General features: G+C 48.6%; 1 protein-coding gene across 2 annotated transcripts in view; it reads right to left on the bottom strand.

Annotated features, from left to right (window-relative positions):
• Positions 1–386: 386 nt before the first annotated feature.
• Scn10a (sodium voltage-gated channel alpha subunit 10) overlaps positions 387–19415 on the bottom strand; it is a 100194-nt gene continuing 81165 nt past the window's right edge. Inside the window, exons 21-27 of one of the 2 annotated variants that reach the window (XM_027415548.2) lie at positions 15325–15447; positions 14075–14359; positions 10769–10822; positions 9618–9755; positions 8702–8806; positions 5238–5508; positions 387–1603 (exon numbers count right to left, since the gene is read on the bottom strand). In XM_027415548.2, the coding sequence (XP_027271349.1) occupies positions 387–1603; positions 5238–5508; positions 8702–8806; positions 9618–9755; positions 10769–10822; positions 14075–14359; positions 15325–15447 (2193 nt within the window). Of the gene's footprint in view, positions 1604–5237; positions 5509–8701; positions 8807–9613; positions 9756–10768; positions 10823–14074; positions 14360–15324; positions 15448–19415 lie in introns of both variants that reach the window. The other variant, XM_027415546.2, reaches the window with a different exon arrangement.

Consider the following 19415-nt stretch of genomic DNA (forward strand, 5'->3'; position numbering starts at 1 on the left):
TGTTGTCCAGCCTAGGTGAGCATGCAGTCATGCAAACCCTAATTAGCAGTGCCATCCATCTGAGACCAACTGAAATGTCCCTGCCCAATGTCCCTACAAGTTCTGGTTCTGAGAAGTTGGTTGTGGTAAGTCACGTCTCTAGTCACAACCACAATAAAGGGAGCAGTGACATTGTCTAGAAATTTGGAAGAGACGTCAAACTGGAGATGCGTTCTTGTCTTTTGATTGCTATTGGTGTGGGAGCTTTCTCAAGGATGTCCCCGCTCATTCGGCTCTGACACAGTGACTGGTGGCATGCATTGCTGAGGCTGAGTGCCCCCTCCAGAGGGAAAGAGTTCACAGCAGAGAAAGACATTTGAACCTGCCCCATGTGTGCTGGAGTGTCTTCACTGAGGTCCAGGGCTGTTCCCCTCCTTACTGGTGACTTCATCTTCATTTTGCATTGAGCTGGATGTGCTAATGTTGACCTTGTCACTTAGGCCCCTGGTGACACTGTCATAGGATGGTGGGAACGATATGGCAGAAGCAGTTTCTGATTTGTCTGGGAGCTCACTGATGTCATTTGCCATGAATGTAACATAGCCTTCGCCAGGGAGTGGTGTGTCATCCTCCTCAGCCCTGGGCACACTCAGGGGGTTGGAGAGCGTCAAGGATCGGTGCAACACATAGTTCCGATAGGCCTTTTGAATGACAGTGGCTGAGATGTCTTCTTGCTTCCACCGGAGAGTGGTTGCTATTGGTTCGTAGGATGCTTTGGAAAGATTCGTTGCCATGAATTTCTCTTCCATATTTGTCTTCAGAGAATCCAGCTCTCCAGACTCTCCCAAGACATTCTTTGTGAAGGCAAAAAGGATGTCCAAACAGTGGATCTTGTCTCCGGGGACCAATGGCAGGTCCATCTGGATCAATATATTCTGATTGGGTTTTGGGATTCTAAGAGGGCCAGAGAGTGTGTCTGCGAAGTCTGAGAGGGCAGAAAAGGCAATGAACTGGGTGGCCTCTGGGTCGAACTTCTCCCAGGTCTCATAGAACATGTCAAAGTCGTCCTCGCTCAGGGGCTCCGTGCTCTCCTCCGTGGCCACATTGAAGTTTTCCAGAATCACCGCGATGTACATGTTGACCACGATGAGGAAGGAGATGATGATGTAGGTGGTGAAGAAGAGAATGCCCACCGCGGGGCTCCCACAGTTGCCGCGGGAACCGTTGCTGTTGGGCAGGTTGGGGTCACAGTACGGGGGCCCCGTGTTGAGGATGGGGCTGAGGAGGCCGTCCCAGCCGGCGGATGTGGTGATCTGGAAAAGGCACAGCATGCTGTTGCCGAAGGTTTTGAAGTTAAACATGTCATCGATGCCGGCCTCTTCCACAACGTTGGCAAAGCTGGCCATCCCAAAGATGGAGTAGATGAACATGACCAGGAAGAGCAGGAGGCCGATGTTGAAGAGGGCGGGCAGGGACATCATGAGGGCGAAGAGCAGTGTGCGGATCCCCTTGGCTGCTCGGATCAGCCTGAGGATGCGGCCGATTCTGGCCAGACGGATGACCCGGAAGAGCGTCGGGGAGAAGTAACTTTCAAGTGACTTAAGGATTGCAGAAAAAACCAGACCTGTGGAACAGGGTAGAAAACGATCTCATTAGTGTTCCAAACTATGAGCTCTGGTTAAGTTGTCTGTGGTCTCCTGCCTTCCTCTTTTCTCAGTATAGAGGCTGGGCCTTAGCCTGACCTGCTTGCCAGTAACTGTCCATTGTGGTAACCATCTCTCCCTCAGGCTGTTTTTTGACCTTTCTATTATGTTCTTATCTTTATCCCTACCCTGAACATCTTATTAGTCAGTCTTTATGGTTAAACCTGTCTTTCTCAACACACCATTCATGCATGTGTGGGAATATCACAGTGAGTCCCATTAATTTATTCAATTAATATGTGTTAATCATCATAATATACAACCCTCTCTCTTCCACAGCCAAGTTCAGCAGGAGTGACTGTAGTCTATTCCACACGCCCACAATGCTTTGCTTGAAACATGACATAGCCCACCATGCCCACCCCCCACCCCCCCCCCGCTCTGTGCTCCGGGTAGACCAGGACCCTCTGTGATTCATCTCTCTGTCTCCTACTGTGAAGATTGACTCAGTTCCTGGCACATGGTCCCTCAGATAATTGTATGGAATTCACATTAATTATAAGGAGGACTAGGAGTTGGGCAACTTGCTGACAGATAAACAAGAAATGGTTCTGAATGGCCAGCTGTCTGCACAATGGTTTTAATTTATCTCTTTCATTCCCAGCTGTATTTGAACTCTATGTTAGGGTCTGGAGGCAGGATTTTGAGGGTCAGTTATATCCCCTAATCCTAGCCATGAGAAGAGAAGAAAGATGAAGAACACATATACCCCTGTATAACATCTAAAATGAGATCATGTCTACATCTGGATTACAAACTCTTTGTGAAAACTCTCTTAAAGTCCAGTCTGACTTGGAACATTCTTCCCTCAAACGAGCATGTGATCTACTCCTTTCAGACAAGTGGTATACATCTATGACATCTAACATGAGGTCATGCATGCATCATGTGGACATCTATGACATCTAACATGAGGTCATGCATGCATCATGTGGACATCTATGACATCTAATATGAGGTCATTGCATACATCATGTGGACATCTATGATATCTAATATGAGGTCATGCATACATCATGTGGACATCTATGATATCTAATATGAGGTCATGTATGCATCATGTATGCATCTATGACATCTAATATGAGATCATGTAAATGTCATGGTCTCCCAGGATTGTTCAGAAGAGAAAGAGAATGCCCACTTGCAACAGTAAACATCTTTCTGGTTGGAAGGAAGAATGGGAGGAAAGGAAGAAGATGGAGAAGTTCTCTCTCCAGGTGGTTCCCCACCTACATTGATAGGGGATTCCCGCCCAGTGAATGGGGCTGCTATGTAGGAATCAGGAACTGTTCATTAGAAGCCCTCATCACAGGGTCACAGCACATGGAGTCTTTCTGAACCATTGATACGGGTAGCCAGACGAGCAAGAGCTCATAAAAATGTCCTCTCGAATCAAACAAACAAATGAAACAAACAAATGAAAATCAAAACTCACTAGCCAATCGACAGCAAAAACTTCTGTTGTGCTATGGCCTACGTCACAGAAGCCATAGAGGACAGCTCTTCATAGGTCCCTTTTGTTGCCGTCTGCTTGATTTTTTGAGGAAGTCTTACTCTATATTGAGGCTGACCTTGAGCTCACTGTAGCCCAGGCTGATCTCAAATTCACAATATTCTTCCTGCCTCAGTGTCTCAAGCACTTATACTATAGGCATGCAATGCCACACCCAGCTGGTAGGGTAGACCTCAGCGCTAACCAGCCAATGAACTGATTGATTAGAAGGGAGAAGACATTCCTAGGCAAGGGATATGTTTCTGGTGTTGACGGTGGAAATGCTTTCATGGATATACAAAGCCTAACAGGTTATGCATGTTGATTGCATGTAGTATCTTTTTGGAATGTCAATCTTAACTCAATAAAGACATTTTAGAAAACCCAACAGCAATCCAGCAGCAATACCAAGATAAAGCAAAGCCAGATTAAAACCGCAAACAAATAAATGTAACCCTAGTCTCTTTTGCCACCAAGGTAGGGCGAGTGAAAAATTGCTGTCAGTTGTATCTAGATGCCATTAACTCTTGGTAGCAAATCAATGGGAAATTAAACCCCAGCTGTGCTCTGACATGAGAGGTAGGTGGGCCAGAATGTAATTGACAAAGACACACTTATGATTCAATAAGAAGTTGGTGAGTTAGGATGTGTTCTGTCAAGAGTCAGGCACCAGTTAAAACACTAGTCCAACGGCAGTCTTCATTGTCAACTTGAGGGGATTTAGAATAACCTAGACACAGTTCAGAGCATGTCTCAGGACATTTCTGAAAAGTTTAGCTTTTAGACAAGCCCTAAATGTAGGCGATACCATCCCATGGGCTGAATAAAAAGGAGAAAGTGAACTGCACACCAGTGTCTATTGCTCTCTGCTTCCTGACTGGGAACAACCTGACCACATACCTCATGCTATTGCTGCTGGGTTGTTCCACCACAATGGCTGCCTCCCTTCTTAAATTGTGAGCCTAAAGGACTCATTTCTTCTTCAATGACTAGTTGGGTATTTGGTCAGTTGGAAGAGTCACTAATTTTGCCAGTCTCTTGGTTGTTGGTGGGAGGGAGCTAGTTCATTAGCAGAACACAGGCTGGTCTAAGTTCAGATCTGCTTCCTACAGACTCTGTTACCCTGCATAACATTCCCAATCTCTGAGGCTCCATTTTAAACGTACAAGATAAGGTCAACGACCCCCTTCAAAGGGCTGCTGCTCCGTGGCACGTGACCCAGCACTGAGGACTCAGTAAGTAGTCCATCACAGTGGCTCCATTTCTCTTGCCAGATTTTGACTCTCGACACCACTGAACCCAAAATGTAGAGCCTTCAACAACCTCCAGTGTCTTTACAGCACATATCTCATGGCATCGAGCCCTTTATTTTTCTGTCACCCATGATAACGTGGTGAAGCCCACTGAGTGTCTTCTTTTTCTAAGATCATCCTGGGGCACTTAACATCTGCCGCCTTTGGAAGACTGCATGCATTGGGCTCTTCTAACCTATGCCGTGTGTTCTGAAAAAGTGAGTTGAGGCTGGGGAGATTGCTCAGTGGGTAGGGTCCTACAAAGCAGGGTGTGGGAACATGTGTCTGTAATCCTGGGACTCTTACAGCAAGACAGGTGGAGACAGGAGAATCCCCGGAACCTTGTGGGCCAGCTAGCCTGGTGTACGGAGCAGAGGACAATAAGGGACCCTGGATCAAACAATGTGGAAGGTGAGTGAGGGCTCACACCAAAGGAGTTCTCTGACCTCCATATGTACATCATGGCATACATGTACACACACACACACACACACACACACACACACACACACACACACACACACACAGAGGGAGAGAGAGAGAGAGAGAGAGAGAGAGAGACAGACAGACAGACAGAGATAGAGATAGATAGATAGAGAGAGAGTCAGACAGAGACAGAGATAGATAGATAGATAGATAGATAGATAGATAGATAGATAGATAGATAGAGATTTTAAAAAGTGAGTTGGCTTTCTCCTTGGTTTGAAAAGAACAGCTAAGCAACCCCAAGCAGGCATGAGGCTTCCCCAGTGCATGGCTGCCACTTACTCCCAATGGACAGGATCACCACGATGAAGTCAAACACATTCCAGCCATTGGTGAAGTAGTACTGCCGCAGGGCAAACATCTTCATTACACACTCGCCCGTGAAGACCGCCACGAAGAACATGTTGATTCTGCCCAGGATCTTTGTCTTCTCCTCACTCTGGTCGTCGGTCTCCACCATCATGGTGATCATGTTGAGGCAAATGAGGACCATGATGGCGATGTCAAAAGCTTGCCTGGTCACGATGTCGAACACAAAGCCCTGGTACTTATTCTGAGAAAGAAAGGGAGGCATCAGGCCAGCCTGGTCCAGCCTCCCTCATCCAGCTCTTAGCTATGAACGCTTTTCAGGTTCCAGCCTGGGGCATCCTCAGCTTCTTAACCCATTCTTTGCCCTGCTGTGATCTCGCCAGCCCGTGAGTTAGTGTGTGTGTAGTTTTTGCTAATTATTTGCCTCTATCACCAAACTGCAGCCTCTCTGAGGGCAGGAACTGTTTTCATCTTGCTTACAGTTCAAATTCTAGCATCTGCATAGTGCCTGTCACAGAGTGGGTCCTTAAGATACTGAGTGAATGGAAGATTGAATGAGCAGCTGTGAGTTAACCACACCCCAGCATTTGCCAGCCACCCAGCTAACTTGGCTAATTCTGCACAGAGGCACTTATTGAATGAACATTGTGTTCAGGGTCCCACATGTGTAGTCACCGGGGGTGGGGAGAAGAGCCTGCCATAGTTCTCCCAGGATGCTTCCAGAAACTTCCAAGTGGGTGGAGGGAAGTGCTATCACAAGGCTGATCCCCACTGCTTCTTCACATTGCCGGTGGGTTGCTCCCCTGCTAGGTTAGAGCTGAGAATCATACCAGAGAGGGCCTTGCTTGACTGTTGGTTATGGGATGGGAGGTCTTTGCTGGGCCACTAAGACCTTCCATGCCATCATGAAAATGGAGAAGACAAAACAGAGGCCCATTCATGGCTCCATGACTTCTAATTAAACCAAACAACCAACGTTTGGCTGTTCCTGGCTCAGCCTGTGGGCGGGGCTCACATCTTGGTAACCCTCTGTGTGCCCAGAGGTGATGGAGGGTGAAGGACAACGTGACAGCCTGGAGTCTATTATTTTCTTATAATTCGGAGTATGTGAAACCTGCTTTTACTGGTTTTTATGAGAGAGCATTACAGAATAAATTCACCCAGCCTTGTAGAACCGTTTGCTTTTTCTATGGATAAGACATGATTTAGAGTGTGGACTTTACCAGAGGCAAGGGTGGGATGCATGTATGATTTGGGGAATCCCTTTGTGGTACTGTTAATTAGCTCTGTCATTAGAAGCACCCATACACCTGGGGTGGGGGCAAAACTCCTCTGCCAATGCTCCACTTGATCTGTTGGGGATACCAAACACACCAGTGGAACATTCCAGAGTCAGATGCCAGATGGAAAGGAAGTTGGTCCTGGGAGGACAGAGTGTTAGTACAGCTGTCCTGGCAGGAGTGGGTGGATTCTAAAGAGAACGTTGAGCCCCTCCTATTGACCATCGGACTATTGACACAATAGACTCTGAACAATTGAATTTCCCCAGGAATCTCAGTCTGGGTGAAGACTAAAAAGCCTGGTGCCAGCTGGAGGGGAACCTGTCTCCCAGGAAGAGATTTCACAGAGTTGTACAGCTGCTCAGGCCACCTTGCAGGACAGACTGGCGGTAAGTTGGCCAGTGATGGACGGGACCAGGCTGGACCAGGACCTCCTGGCTGTGCATATCTCTCGCTCTCTGTTTGAACCTATAACTCATAGCAGGACTCAGAAGAGGGACCTGGGAGTCCAGGACCTCTTAATTTGTTCCCTTTACCACAGACCCTATTTCCAACCTTGCCTTGGTTTTTCTTGATTTGGGAATACAAGCGCTAATGTTCACAAGCCTTGGACCACAATGAGAGGAAAGAGCCACGCTTCTTCACTAAGAGCACCGGTGTGGCCAATTAGGAGTGCAAACTCCTCTCCAAACAGATGTAGAATCCCAGGAACACAGCCGGGCAGCAAGCCCACTCCCCCACTCATAGGGAGGACAGACCCTATGCCACCACCAGGGAATGTGGAGGTCCCAGCTACGACTTCATTGGAAGAAATGGTATCCACTTACAACACCCACTCTGACCATGTTGCCTGGAATTCCAACACTAGCCCCATGCCTTCCTATCTACAGGGCACTTTTTGAGACTGAGCCCACCCTAATCGCAGGGACAATGAGAGAAAGAAGCTCCAGCAGCCTGTGGGCTGGTTGATAAGAGGGGAGAGACTGGAGAAAAGGTATCAGAAGCCTGATTATTCTAAAGAGGGGCCCGAACACAGGACTCTGGTTCAGAGGGCAGCCCAGCACAGCTGTGGGGACCACTGAAGGTCATGGAATTCAGCACAGCTGTGGGGGTCAGCAAAGGCCACAGAACTCAGTGGCTTGCTCTATAACCCCTGACTTGGATCCCATTGGCTGGGTGCAGACTTTTATCCAAATCTTAATTTTGAGCCTGTTCCAAAACTGTTGGATTTTGTGTGTGTGCAGGTGTGTGTGTGTGTGTGCGTGTGTGCGTGTGTGTGTGTGTGTGTGTGTGTGTGTGTGTGTGTGTGTGTGTGTGTGCTCGCACACATGCAGGCACAGGTCAGGAGATGATCTCAGGTGTTAGTTCTAAGGCGGCATCCATCTTGTCTTGAAACAGGATCTCTCCCTATCGTGGAGTTTGATAAGTAAGCTAGGTTGACTGGCCAGTGAGCCTCAGGGGTCTGCCTGGTTTTGCTTTCCCAGTGGTGGGATGATTCTGGGGGTTAAGTTCAGGTCCTTGACCTTGCAAGGTAAATACTTGCCCAGTAGCTATCTCCTCAGCACTGTGTGTGTGTGTGTGTCCCCTAAGAGACCCTCAGGAAGCCTTGCACACTCTTGCTCAGACTTATCCAAACCCAGTTATCTTTATCTTATGGGATTTGGAAGGGATTTTCTGCCCTTACAGAGTCGGGAACCTCCTGCCATTCCCTATCCAATAGTACTTCAGAGATGTCAGGACAGCAACCAACTGGCAGTCATTATTTACAAATAAAGTGTGTTGAAGAAGATAAATCCCCCTTTCCCTCCTGCAAAAGCTCTGTCACCTTGTGCTCACCAAGTCTGGAGTAACTTATACAAACAAGGACCTCACCTTGGTCTAGACACTCTAGCCACCCTTCCTACCTCACGATGTTTCCAAAGCCAGGATTGAAGCTACAGTTGTTGGGAGTTGTAGAACTTGCCAGACAAGCTTATTTGAAGCACCCATCGGAGCTGTTTTCACTTCATTTAAACTTCTCATTTTGGGGCCAGGGAACGTGGTCACTTTCCTAAACTTTCTCCACATATCCATACAGCCCTGGCCAGGCGTCTACTCGGCCCCGGCTTAGTCTGGATTCACAAACATTCTCCAATAGAGAGAAACCAAGGGGCTCACCAGGGGCCGAGGGATAGGCTTCTGGGGCTTCTTGGAGCCCAGCTTCTTCATGGCATTGTAGTACTTCTTCTGCTCCTCGGTCATGAAGATGTCCTGGCCCCCTAGGTAGAGAAGAGGGACAGACGCACTAATGTTACTAAAATAAGGAGATCCCACGGAGATGCCAAAGCCTGAGGACCACTCCAGCCTTCTCATCTCCTTTGCAGGAAGGATCAGGGAATGTCTGGCCTGGGAGGCAATGAGCCCATCTCAGACTCCCTGCCTGGGTTTCTGCAGCCAAAGGCTCTACCACAGAGCCGTGCTTGCTAAACTCCCAGGGGAGCATCTGGATATGAGCCCGGGTTTCTAAAGCAAAGCTGGTTTCTATTCTACAGAACGAGAGCAGAGAGGCCTTGAGAACAGGAGAACATGCAGACACAACAAGAAAGCCTTTTATACCTTTAGCACTTGGATTTTATATTATAAATATAAATATCTGGGATTCGGTTCCTAGGAAGCATGGAGGCAAAACCATCTTTTCCATTCCAAGAGGGTTGGGATTCTGCCAGTGCCTAAGGTCTTGGCCCCTCCTGAGATGTCCTAACTCAGTCCCTTGGTCACAGGTGCTGGTGCCCTTTCTTTCCCTGGCGGTGCTTTGTAACAGTCATCTTTGACACTTGACTGCAGCTGAGAAGACCGAGGTCGTTTTACGGAGAGATGGGAACCATGGGGAGCATGGATGACACTGCAAATATAGCTCCCCCAGCAATAGAAGCATCAGGCACCAGACAGTAGTGAGGACCAAACCCAGGGGACTAATGTCAGCTTGGTGCTACAGACAGGAAGCCCTGTATCATTGGCTTTTAGCCACGAGGCCACAGCTGTCCGAGGGACAGAAGATTCATTGCTATGGCTGAGACACTTGAGCCCCACTTATCTTTTTTTTCTGCTGATTGAAGTTGTCAATTATGACCCCAACAAAGAGGTTCAGGGTGAAGAAGCCACCAAAGATGATGAAGACGACGAAGTAGAGGTACATGTACAGGTTGTCTTCCCACCGCGGCTGGCTGTTGATCTGCGGCCAAGACAAAGCAGGGGAGGTGAGGAGGCTCCCCTGAAAGCCAACCCTGAGATGAGACCAGACCCTCCCGGCACTTTATCCTGTAAAGCAGAGTTGAGGAAGCTGATGGAGGGGTATTGTTTACTAGCTGGGCCATCTCGGTAGGCAACGGGAGCGCCATCCTGAGGAGAACACACCCCAGAGTGGGACCACCAAGGAGTAGGGAATCTGTCATGCCTGTCTATCGGCTCCTAAGACTTATTGATGAGTGCTGCCCGGGAAGGTTCCATCCTGTCCTGCTGGGAGGGGCCACTGAGTAACATCTGATGAACTGAAAAAAAGGCTTCAAACGGAGGATGGGGATTCCAGAGGACTCCAGGGGCTAAGAGGACAGGCGGACGTCAGAGTACCTGCCATGGTAGGAAGGGACCTTACCCATTAGCAACATTACTGTTAGACTGGAATGCGGAATGTCTCCCACAGGTTCCTTAGTGTCTGGACATTTGGGCCCCAGTTGGTGCCACCGTTTGGGAGGGCCGTGGGACTTTTAAGATTGAAAGTCTGGCTGGGAGAATTAAATTATTTCCTGTCCACTCTGCTCCCTGACTGGGACTGCCTCTCTCACTCTCGTCAAGCTTCCCAGGCCACGAGAGACTGAGCCCCCTTTGAACCGTAAGCCAAAATAACTCCTTCTTGACATTCTTTCTTGTCAGGTGTTTGGTCAGAACAACAATAAAAGTAACTAATAAAACCACTGCTATCCAGATGTCTGTGGATGTTCTCAACAGTAGCAAAAGATATGCTTGAGAAACCCAAGGAGCGTGTGTGGAAGGCTAGTTGGGATCAAGTGCCCTGGCACGTAGCATCTGGATGTTGCTACAGATATGGCTGTGGGAAGCTGTGTAAGTCTGACTCTTTTGGCAGGAAGGCCATTTAAACTTTATTAGTGATAACAGTCAACACAACAGGATGCACAGAGAGTCTCCCCTGTGCGGGATGGGGGGGGGGTGCTGTGAGCTGGGACTCACCTCTCCGGAATCAACAGCTGCATACATAATGTCCATCCAGCCTTTGAAGGTTGCCTGGAAACAAGAAGTGGAGGACAGTCAGTGTCTGTACATGTCACCGGACCCTTCTCAGTCCATGGTGGCTCAGTGGGAGATTGCTGGATGCTCGCTAATGAGGTGGGGTGAGGAAAGAACTCAGACAGAAAGGGAAGAAAGAAACTCTCTGGGTGACTGGACCAATCTCACATGATTTCAAGGGACCCAGAGTAGGGTGGTATTGAAGATATGGAGCTTCCTGGAATATGGCCTGAGCTGGGACTCTAGTTGCTATGGGGACACCTGGTGCAGGCTGTCCCATGCTCTGTTGGGGCTGCCATGTTCTTAGCCACTTTCCCAACTAATGCATGTGACATAAGAATAGGATACACGGCTATTTTAGCTATCCTGGGTTTTTTCTTTCTCCATATGAAGTTGAGTATTGTTCTTCCAAGGTCTGTGAAGAACTGTGTGGGGATTTTAATGGGGATTGAACAAGGTCTGTGAAGAACTGTGTGGGGATTTTAATGGGGATTGAACAAGGTCTGTGAAGAGCTGTGTGGGGATTTTGATGGGGATTGCGTTGAATCTGTAGATTGCTTGATGCCCGTTTTCACTATGCTGACCCTACCTATCCGAGAGCATGGGAGATCTCTCCACCTTCTGATGGCTTCTCCAACTTCTTTCTTCAAAGGCTTGAAGTTCTTGCCATACAGGTCTTTCAGTTGCTTGGTTAGAGTTAACCTGAGATATTTTATATTATTTGTGGCTATTGTGAAGGGTGTTGTTTCTCTGATTTCTTTCTCAACCTATTTATTGTTTATATATGAGGGCTACTGCTTTTTTGTTGTTGTTGTTGTTAATCTTGTATCCAGCTTCTTGACTAAAGGTGTTTATCAGATGTAGGAAGGAGTTCCCTGGTAGAGTTTTTGGGGTTGATAATGCGTACTATCATACCATCTGTGAATAGTGGTACTTTGACTTCTTCCTTTCCAATTTGTATCCCATTGATGTCCTTTGTTGTCTTGTTGCTCTAGCTACAACTTCAAGTACTATATGGAACAGACATGAAGAATGGACAGCCTCGTCTTGTTCCTGATTTTAGTGGAGTGGCTTTATATTTCTAACTTGGAAACAACCTAGATGTCCTGCAACTGAAAATGGATAGAGAAAATGTTGCACACTTACATAATGGAGTATTACTCAGCTGTTAAAAACAATGACATGGTGAAATTTGCAGATAAAGGGATGGAACTAGGAAAAAAATCATCCTGAGTGACGTTGTGGGATATTTGTGTGAGGGTGTATTGCTTTGATTGATTTAATGAAGAGTTGAATGCCCAGTAGCTAGGCAGGAAGTATAGGCGGGACTTCTGGGCAGATAGAGGAAGTAGAAGAGGAATTGAGGCATGTGTGAGAGACACCAGGAGACACAGAACAAGCAAGGCACACAGGAGGAGCGGTAACAGCCACAAGCTACGTGCAGCATATAGATGAATAGAAACTGGTTAATTTAAGTTATAAGAACTAGTTAGGAACAAGCCTAAGCTAAGACCAAGCTTTCATAACTAATAATAAGTCTCCGCATCATGATTTGAGAGCTGGCTGGTGGGACAGAGAAAGACTTGTTACAGAGTGAGGTAACCTGGACCCAGAAAGGCAAACACAGCATGTACTCATTCATAAATGGATATTAATTATAAAGTAAAGATAACCACGCTACAATCCACAGATTGGGGGGGGGGGCTAGGTAACAAGGAGAACTCAAGGGGAGGGGGCACACTCGGATTTCCCTGTGAAGGGGAAATAGAGATTTCATGGGTGGACTGGAGACAGGTGGGGTTGGGAACATGAACGTGGTAGAGCAGGGAGAGTGCTGAAAGAGATGACTGGAAATTGGGTCATTCCAGGGTCAGGTAGAAACCTGTTTAAGGGAAACTCCCAGGAATCTGCAAGGATGACCCCAGGTAACACTCCAACAACAGGGAACATGTAGCCTGAACGGGTCACTTCCTGTGACCAGGCAAGACTTCCAGTGGAGGGACTGGGGCACCAACTTAGCCACAAAACCTTCTATTTACAGTCTGTCCTGCCTGTGGAGGATGCTGGGGTGAGGGTGACCAACCAATGACTGGTCTGGCCTGAGACCCATGCAGCAAGTGTGAGGCTGCCCCTGACACTGCCTGGAATGCCAGAACCCAAAAGTTGAATGACCCAGAGACCTAGGATAGAATCAAAAACTGAAGAAAAAAATTGTCAATGTAATGAAGCCTAGTGATATTCTGTTATACTCATAGATTGGTGCCTGGACCAATTGTTATCCAGTATCTGATGGAAACAGATGTAGAGGCCCATAGCCAAACATTAGGCCCAGCTTGGGGAAATCCTACTGAAGAGAGGGAGGAGGGGGTCTGGTGATGCTTCTGATTTCACACCCTCAGCACTGGGTGTGGGCAATAGGTGAGTGCGGTTATTCGAGAAGTTTTCATGGGTAATGAGGATTTGAACTCAGGTCTTCAGGCTTGCATGGTCAGGGCTCTTGCTCATTGAGCCATCTCCCTAGTCCAGTGTTAGCATCCTTGAGGTCTTAAGAGTGGGTGTGCTTTTTGTAATGTATCTCAGGCACGAGAGAGACTTTCGCTCTCTCCAGACTGTTGCAGCATCTGATGAGCTGTTTGTACAACACATTTGTCCATTTTTCTCATGAAGCCCCAGGTTCTGTGCCCAGCTCTGACAGTTATTTCCAGGGGTTAAGCACAGTGCCTGGCAGACCACAGCTACAGAGGTTATTTGTTCCCTGAATGCATGAGCAGAGGGTGGAATATAGGAACTCATAGGCAAATAAATGTCACAGGTGTGTGAGTAGTTGTAACCACACTTCAAAAATTGCAGCACTGAACAAAACTTGAATGTCGACAAGTGACATACAAATGCATAGTGTGAACCCATTTCACTGTTATCACCAATATCATCCACCATCGCAACAAACTTAATTAGCTATAATTCGTTATCATAGGGGAGATCGCCAGAAGAGAAAGACAGAACCGTGTATACATGCCTTGTTCTGTGCATCCTGCCCTGTGGATGGCTCATCTTTTTATTCTATTATCTTGGGCAGACTTAGCTAGCATTAGCCTTGTGAGCTCACACTCAGAAGTAAGGGCCTCTAGTCTAGTGGTGTCCATGGAAATAGAGAATGGTTTCAGCTTTCACTTAGCGCTGCCTCCTGTAATGTCTCCATTTACTAAGCAGCCAAGGGAACAGAAATGGGGGATCTCAGCGTTGACTCACCACCTGCAGAAGCGCGAGGTAACCCATAGCAACATTGTCAAAGTTGACCTTCACGTTGACCCAGAAGAAGTGGCCTGTGTGGTTTTGATTGTGACACTCTGACCCATTATTCACAATGGTCGAATTCACAACAGTAAATGGATTGCTGCTGGTGTCGATGCATCTGGAAAATTTCCCGGCGAAGAGGTTCACGCCCATGATGCTGAAGATGAGCCAGAAGATGAGGCAGACCAGGAGGACGTTCATGATGGAGGGGATGGCGCCCACCAGCGCGTCCACCACTACCTGGTGGGAAATGGAACAGGACCTGGAATCCTCCAAGTGTCGCTCCTTTTTACTTGTCTCTCACACACATACCTGAGCACAGAGGCCGGATGACAGCCTTCAGACGTGTCATCCTCAGGACCCCCAAGTGTCACTTCTGTGCATAGAGGCCGGATGACGAAGCCTGTCATCCTCAGGAATTCCACCCAACTCCTCTGAGCAGAGTCTCTCATTGACCTTGGACTCACCCAGTAGGATAGGCTGGCTGCCAGTGAGTCCCAGGACCACTTGGCTCTGCCTCCCAAACTGAGGTTATAAACATACATCTCTGCTCCTGTCTTTTAAAATTATACTTTTCACATGGGTTCTGGGGTTTGAACTCAGTGCTTGCCTCTCAAGCACTGTACTGACTGAGCTATCTCTCCAACTCGCAAGCTGATTTGAAACGCCATTGTCATTTGTGATGCTTTGAGCCAGTGATGGAGGCAGGCTGGGGAGGAGGCTGACAGTAATCGAGAAGGAAAGGGAGGACCACAGAGAAAGCGCACAGGGCGTAAAGACTGTCCAGAGGGATGCTTCTGGTGGATGCTGGCTGCAGTGCTGAGCCGAGGTCATCTCTACAGAGTATCAGCGAAAAGATTCGCTTGTCAGAGGAAATGGGACAGTGGGCACTCTGTGGGTGCTCAGGGCTAAGACCAGGAGGCAGGGAATAGCCAGGACCACATCCCCAAGGGAGTGAGGTCTGAGGCGGAGGGTGGTGGCATTTGTGGGTGAGGAGAAAAGAGGTTCTTAAAGCTGACTTGAGGGAGACAAGAGAGTCAGACTGTACAGTGTCACCCAGGTCTGATCAGGAAGGGACAGCGCAGAGCTGATGTCTGGAAGTGGGGCCTGTCACTATAGGTCAGTGGTATGTGGGGCATGGGGTCGGGGAGGCTGGGAAGGTTGCCACTCGCTGTGGGTCGGAGAAGTCCTGAAATGGGTCTTACCCTCATGCCTTCGAATCGAGACAGAGCCCGCAGTGGTCGGAGGGCACGGAGAGTCCGAAGAGCTTTGAGAGATGCTACGTCTGAATATTTAAGGATCTTTGCGATGAGGCTTGTCAGAGAGATCTGGTGCAGGCAGAGAGCAATGCGTTACCCTGGGGTTCTAGAATGCCAGCTGGTGGGAGGAGAAAGCACCCCTATGCTCCTGCCTCCCAGTCCCGGCACTGTCTATCTAGCCCCGGGGTAAATTCTAGAAAGTCCTTTGCTTTTACTGAGTTAAAAGGTTTATTCGTATATATTAATTATACACAGTGGTAGATTTTATTATGTTTTTACAATATATATAATAATTTTGATCACATTCACCTCCCATGATTCTCTATTGTCTCCCTCGCCCTCCACTCACCCCTCTCTTCCAGTTAGGTCCCTTTATATTTCCATGCTGTGTGTGTGTGTGTGTCTGTGTGTGTGTGTGTGTGTGTGTGTGGTGTGTGTGTGTCTGTCTGTCTGTCTGCCTCTGTGTGTGTATTTGTCTCTGTGTGTGTCTGTCTGTGTCTGTTTGTGTGTCTGTGTCTGTGTCCCTTTGTCTGTGTGTGTGTGTCTGTCTGTGTGTGTGTGTGTGTGTGTCTGTATCTGTGTGTGTCTCTGTGTGTATGTGTGTGTCTGTGTGTGTGTGTCTGTCTGTGTGTGTGTCATATTGAGTTTCGCTGGGTTGCTTACAGGAGTGTGGGCATTTTGCTTCATCACTGGGAAAATGTCTCTCCTTCCTCTAGCAATCACTAGGTATCTATAGATTATCTATAGGTATCTATAGGTATCTATAGGGGTGGGTGGGCCTCACAAACCCCCTCCTCAATCATGACAGGATATTGATGGATCCAGTCTTGTTTAGGTGACAACTGTTGTGAGTTCAAGAGAGCAATTCATGACACACCCCAAAGACAGCGTTTCATAACACTCTACCTTTCCTCCGGATCTCACACCCCAGACAGCATCTCACAACACCCCACCCCTTCCTCTGTTCTTTCCGACCTATCTTCTGTGATGTGCTCACAACCTACTCATAGCTCACGTGGACTTCTCAGCAGTGTCTTAGGGTTTCTATTGCTGTGAAGAGACATCATCACCACAGCAACTCTTATCAGGAAAACATTTAACTGGGGCTGGCTTACAACTTCAGAGGTTTAGTCCATTATCATCATGGCAGGACATAGCAGCCTGCAGAAAGACACGGTGCTGGAGAAGGAGCTGAGAGTTCTTTATCTTGATCCACAGGCAACAGGAAGTGAACTGTGTGCCTGGGTGAAGCCTGAACATAGGCAACCTCAAGGCTCACCCCACAGTGATAAACTTCCTCCAACAGGGTCACGCCTACTCCAACAAGGCCACACCTCCTAAAAGTGACATTCCCTATGGGGGCTATTTTCTTTCAAACCATCTCAGCCATTGCTATCCCCAGTTACATGTGGTTAAACTTTTTTCCCTCCAAGGGTGCTATCTGGGCCCCAAGAACCTTGATATTTTGATTGACTTTTGGAGATTTGGGGAGGGGATGTCCCTTCACTGGACCTATGATTAAAGCCCATTGAGGTGGTTTAAGTGAGACGTGTCCCCACAGGCTCATGTATTTGAACCTTGGTCCCTAGTTGGTGGTGTTCTTTAAGAGGTGGAACCTTGCTGGAGGAAATGTATCACTGGGATCACGGGGGGGGGGCTGGCTTTGAAGATTTATAGCCTTGACCTACCCCCAGCCCCCTCCCCCCCTCCCCACTGTGTGAGGGCCCAAATGTGAGCACCCAGCTCCCCACTCCTGCTGCCACGCTTTCCCTGCCTGTTTCCCTGTGACGACGGACACTGTCCCTCTGTAACCATAAGCCAAAGTAAACCGTTCTTCCCTAACTTGCTTTTGGACACAGAATTTTAACACCGCAACAGAAAAGTAACTAATATGCTTATTTTGATGGATCTAAAATTAGTCTTGGTTGTATTTGCTTAGAAAATTGGGCTGGGAAGAATCCTGTTTCTATGTATGTGTCCAGGTCCATCTTGATCCCTGGCTTTTTGCGACCTGCTGGATTAGACACATTTGCCCTTGATAAAATGCAAGAGTCACACGGGAAGGAGGGATTCAGACCCAGAGTCAGCTGGTTCTCCTAGCTGGGCAGCTGTCTGACACCTGAGGTTCAGCTGAGCGTGAGTCCCTGTTGATCTGTCACTTCTCTTTAGGTGGTATCCCAAGGGCAGCAGAAGACTCAGGCTGTCATGATTAAACACTCACTCCTTGCAGGAACTTTCAGGGTTCCAGGGAGAGACACTCTGGGGACAAGCTCAGCTTGATGGGGCTGTGACCCAGACCCACAGCATCCTGGGTGGTGCGGACTCATGGCTTAGCTTACTTACTCTGTCACCTGTGCCAGGACTCTGGAAAGCAAGGGGTTGACATATAGGTCCCCGTGTCTGAGGCAATGCCCATTCTCTCCAGGAAGAATGAGTGGCCTATTCTTCCAGGCCAATGACTACCACAACAAACAGGATAGAAAAGACTTCCTTCTTGCATTAACACAAGGCTCCAGACATCATCAGGCACCCAGCTGTCTGCCTGGCTGAGGACAGCAAGGTTCAGAGCCAGTTTTATGTCAATCTTTTGCACATCGTTTGGGGAAGGCTGTTTGGTGTTCAAACTTTACAGATGGAGCAGACAGCCCTGGCAAAGTCCACCCTCCTGTTTCCCTCAGGTCGCCAGCTCCCTAGTCCACCCTCCTGCTTCCCTCAGGCCGCCAGCCCCCTAGTCCACCCTCCTGCTTCCCTCAGGCCGCCAGCCCCCTAGTCCACCCTCCTGCTTCCCTCAGGCCGCCAGCCCCCTAGCTTATCATCAGGTGCTGATACTGTATCTGTGTACTCCATACCTGTCATAATCCTGGTTATGACCTGTTCCCTCACACTTCCACTCCTCACTGGGACCTTAGCACCTGGGGTCTGTTCCCGCCCTCAGCCTGGGTCGTGTGAGCACAGCCTGCCTTGCTAGCCACATCCACCCATAGAGTCTGCTCAGATCAAATGCTTCTCCATGTCTGTACCTGTGGCCGAGGTTATGCTTTTAACTAGGACTGGCCTTCTGCTGGCACCTCTCCCACAGGAAGCTTTCCAAGCCACCGAGCGAAAGGATGCTCATGTTTCTGTCTCTTCAGTGGTAACTGTCCTCAGCAGTGTCCACCCCACCCCACCCTTTTAACACACGGACTTCTCTGTCTATGTCTTGCCTGTTGGAAGATTCAAGTCTCAACTCCTAGAGCAAATCTCTCTCCCTCTCCCCCTCTCCCTCTCTCCTCCCTCCTTCCCTCTCTCTCCTTCTCTCCCTCTCCACCCTCTCTCTCCCTCTCTCCCTCCCTCCCCCCTCTCTCCCTCCCTCTCCCCCTCTCCTTCTCTCTCCCTCTCCCCTCCCTCCTTCCCTCTCTCTCTCCTCTCCCCCCCTCTCCCCCCTCTCCTCCTCTCCCCCTCTCTCTCTCCCTCTCCCCTCCCTCCCCCTCTCTCTCCTTCTCTCCCTCTCCACCCTCTCCCCCTCTCCCCTCCCTCTCCCCCTCTCTCCCTCCCTCTTCCCCTCTTTTCTTCCATTCTTCCTGCTCCTTCCCCTCGCCCCTCCTTTCCCTTCTTCACTCTTCTTCCCCTCCCCTCCTCTCTCTTCCTCCCCCTCCTCCTCTTTTCCTATCCATCCTTCACTTTCATCCCTATCTTCCTACCTTCCTTCCCTTCATTTTTCTCTCCTCCAAATCATTCTTTCTTCCTCCCTTCCCATCCATTCCACCCCCTGTCCTTTTTTTGGACAGGTCTTACTACGTAGCCTAGGCTGGCCTCAAACTCTTCCTCTGCCAGCCTCTACAGTGCTAGGATTCCAGGCATATAACACCATGTCTGGCCAGGTGTCTGTTTCTTGCTTTGGTGATTCCCAGAGCATTCCATGCAGCAATTTTGCATTTAAAAGATGTAAATAAATATTTGATAGATGCAAGAAAAGAAAGAATCACTAGACAGTGGTGGTGCATGCCTTTAATCCCAGCACTCAGGCGGCCAGCCTGGTCTAAAGAGTGAGTTCCAGA

This window comes from Cricetulus griseus, chromosome 4 (assembly GCF_003668045.3).
Source record: "Cricetulus griseus strain 17A/GY chromosome 4, alternate assembly CriGri-PICRH-1.0, whole genome shotgun sequence".
NCBI classification, from domain to species: domain Eukaryota; kingdom Metazoa; phylum Chordata; class Mammalia; order Rodentia; family Cricetidae; genus Cricetulus; species Cricetulus griseus.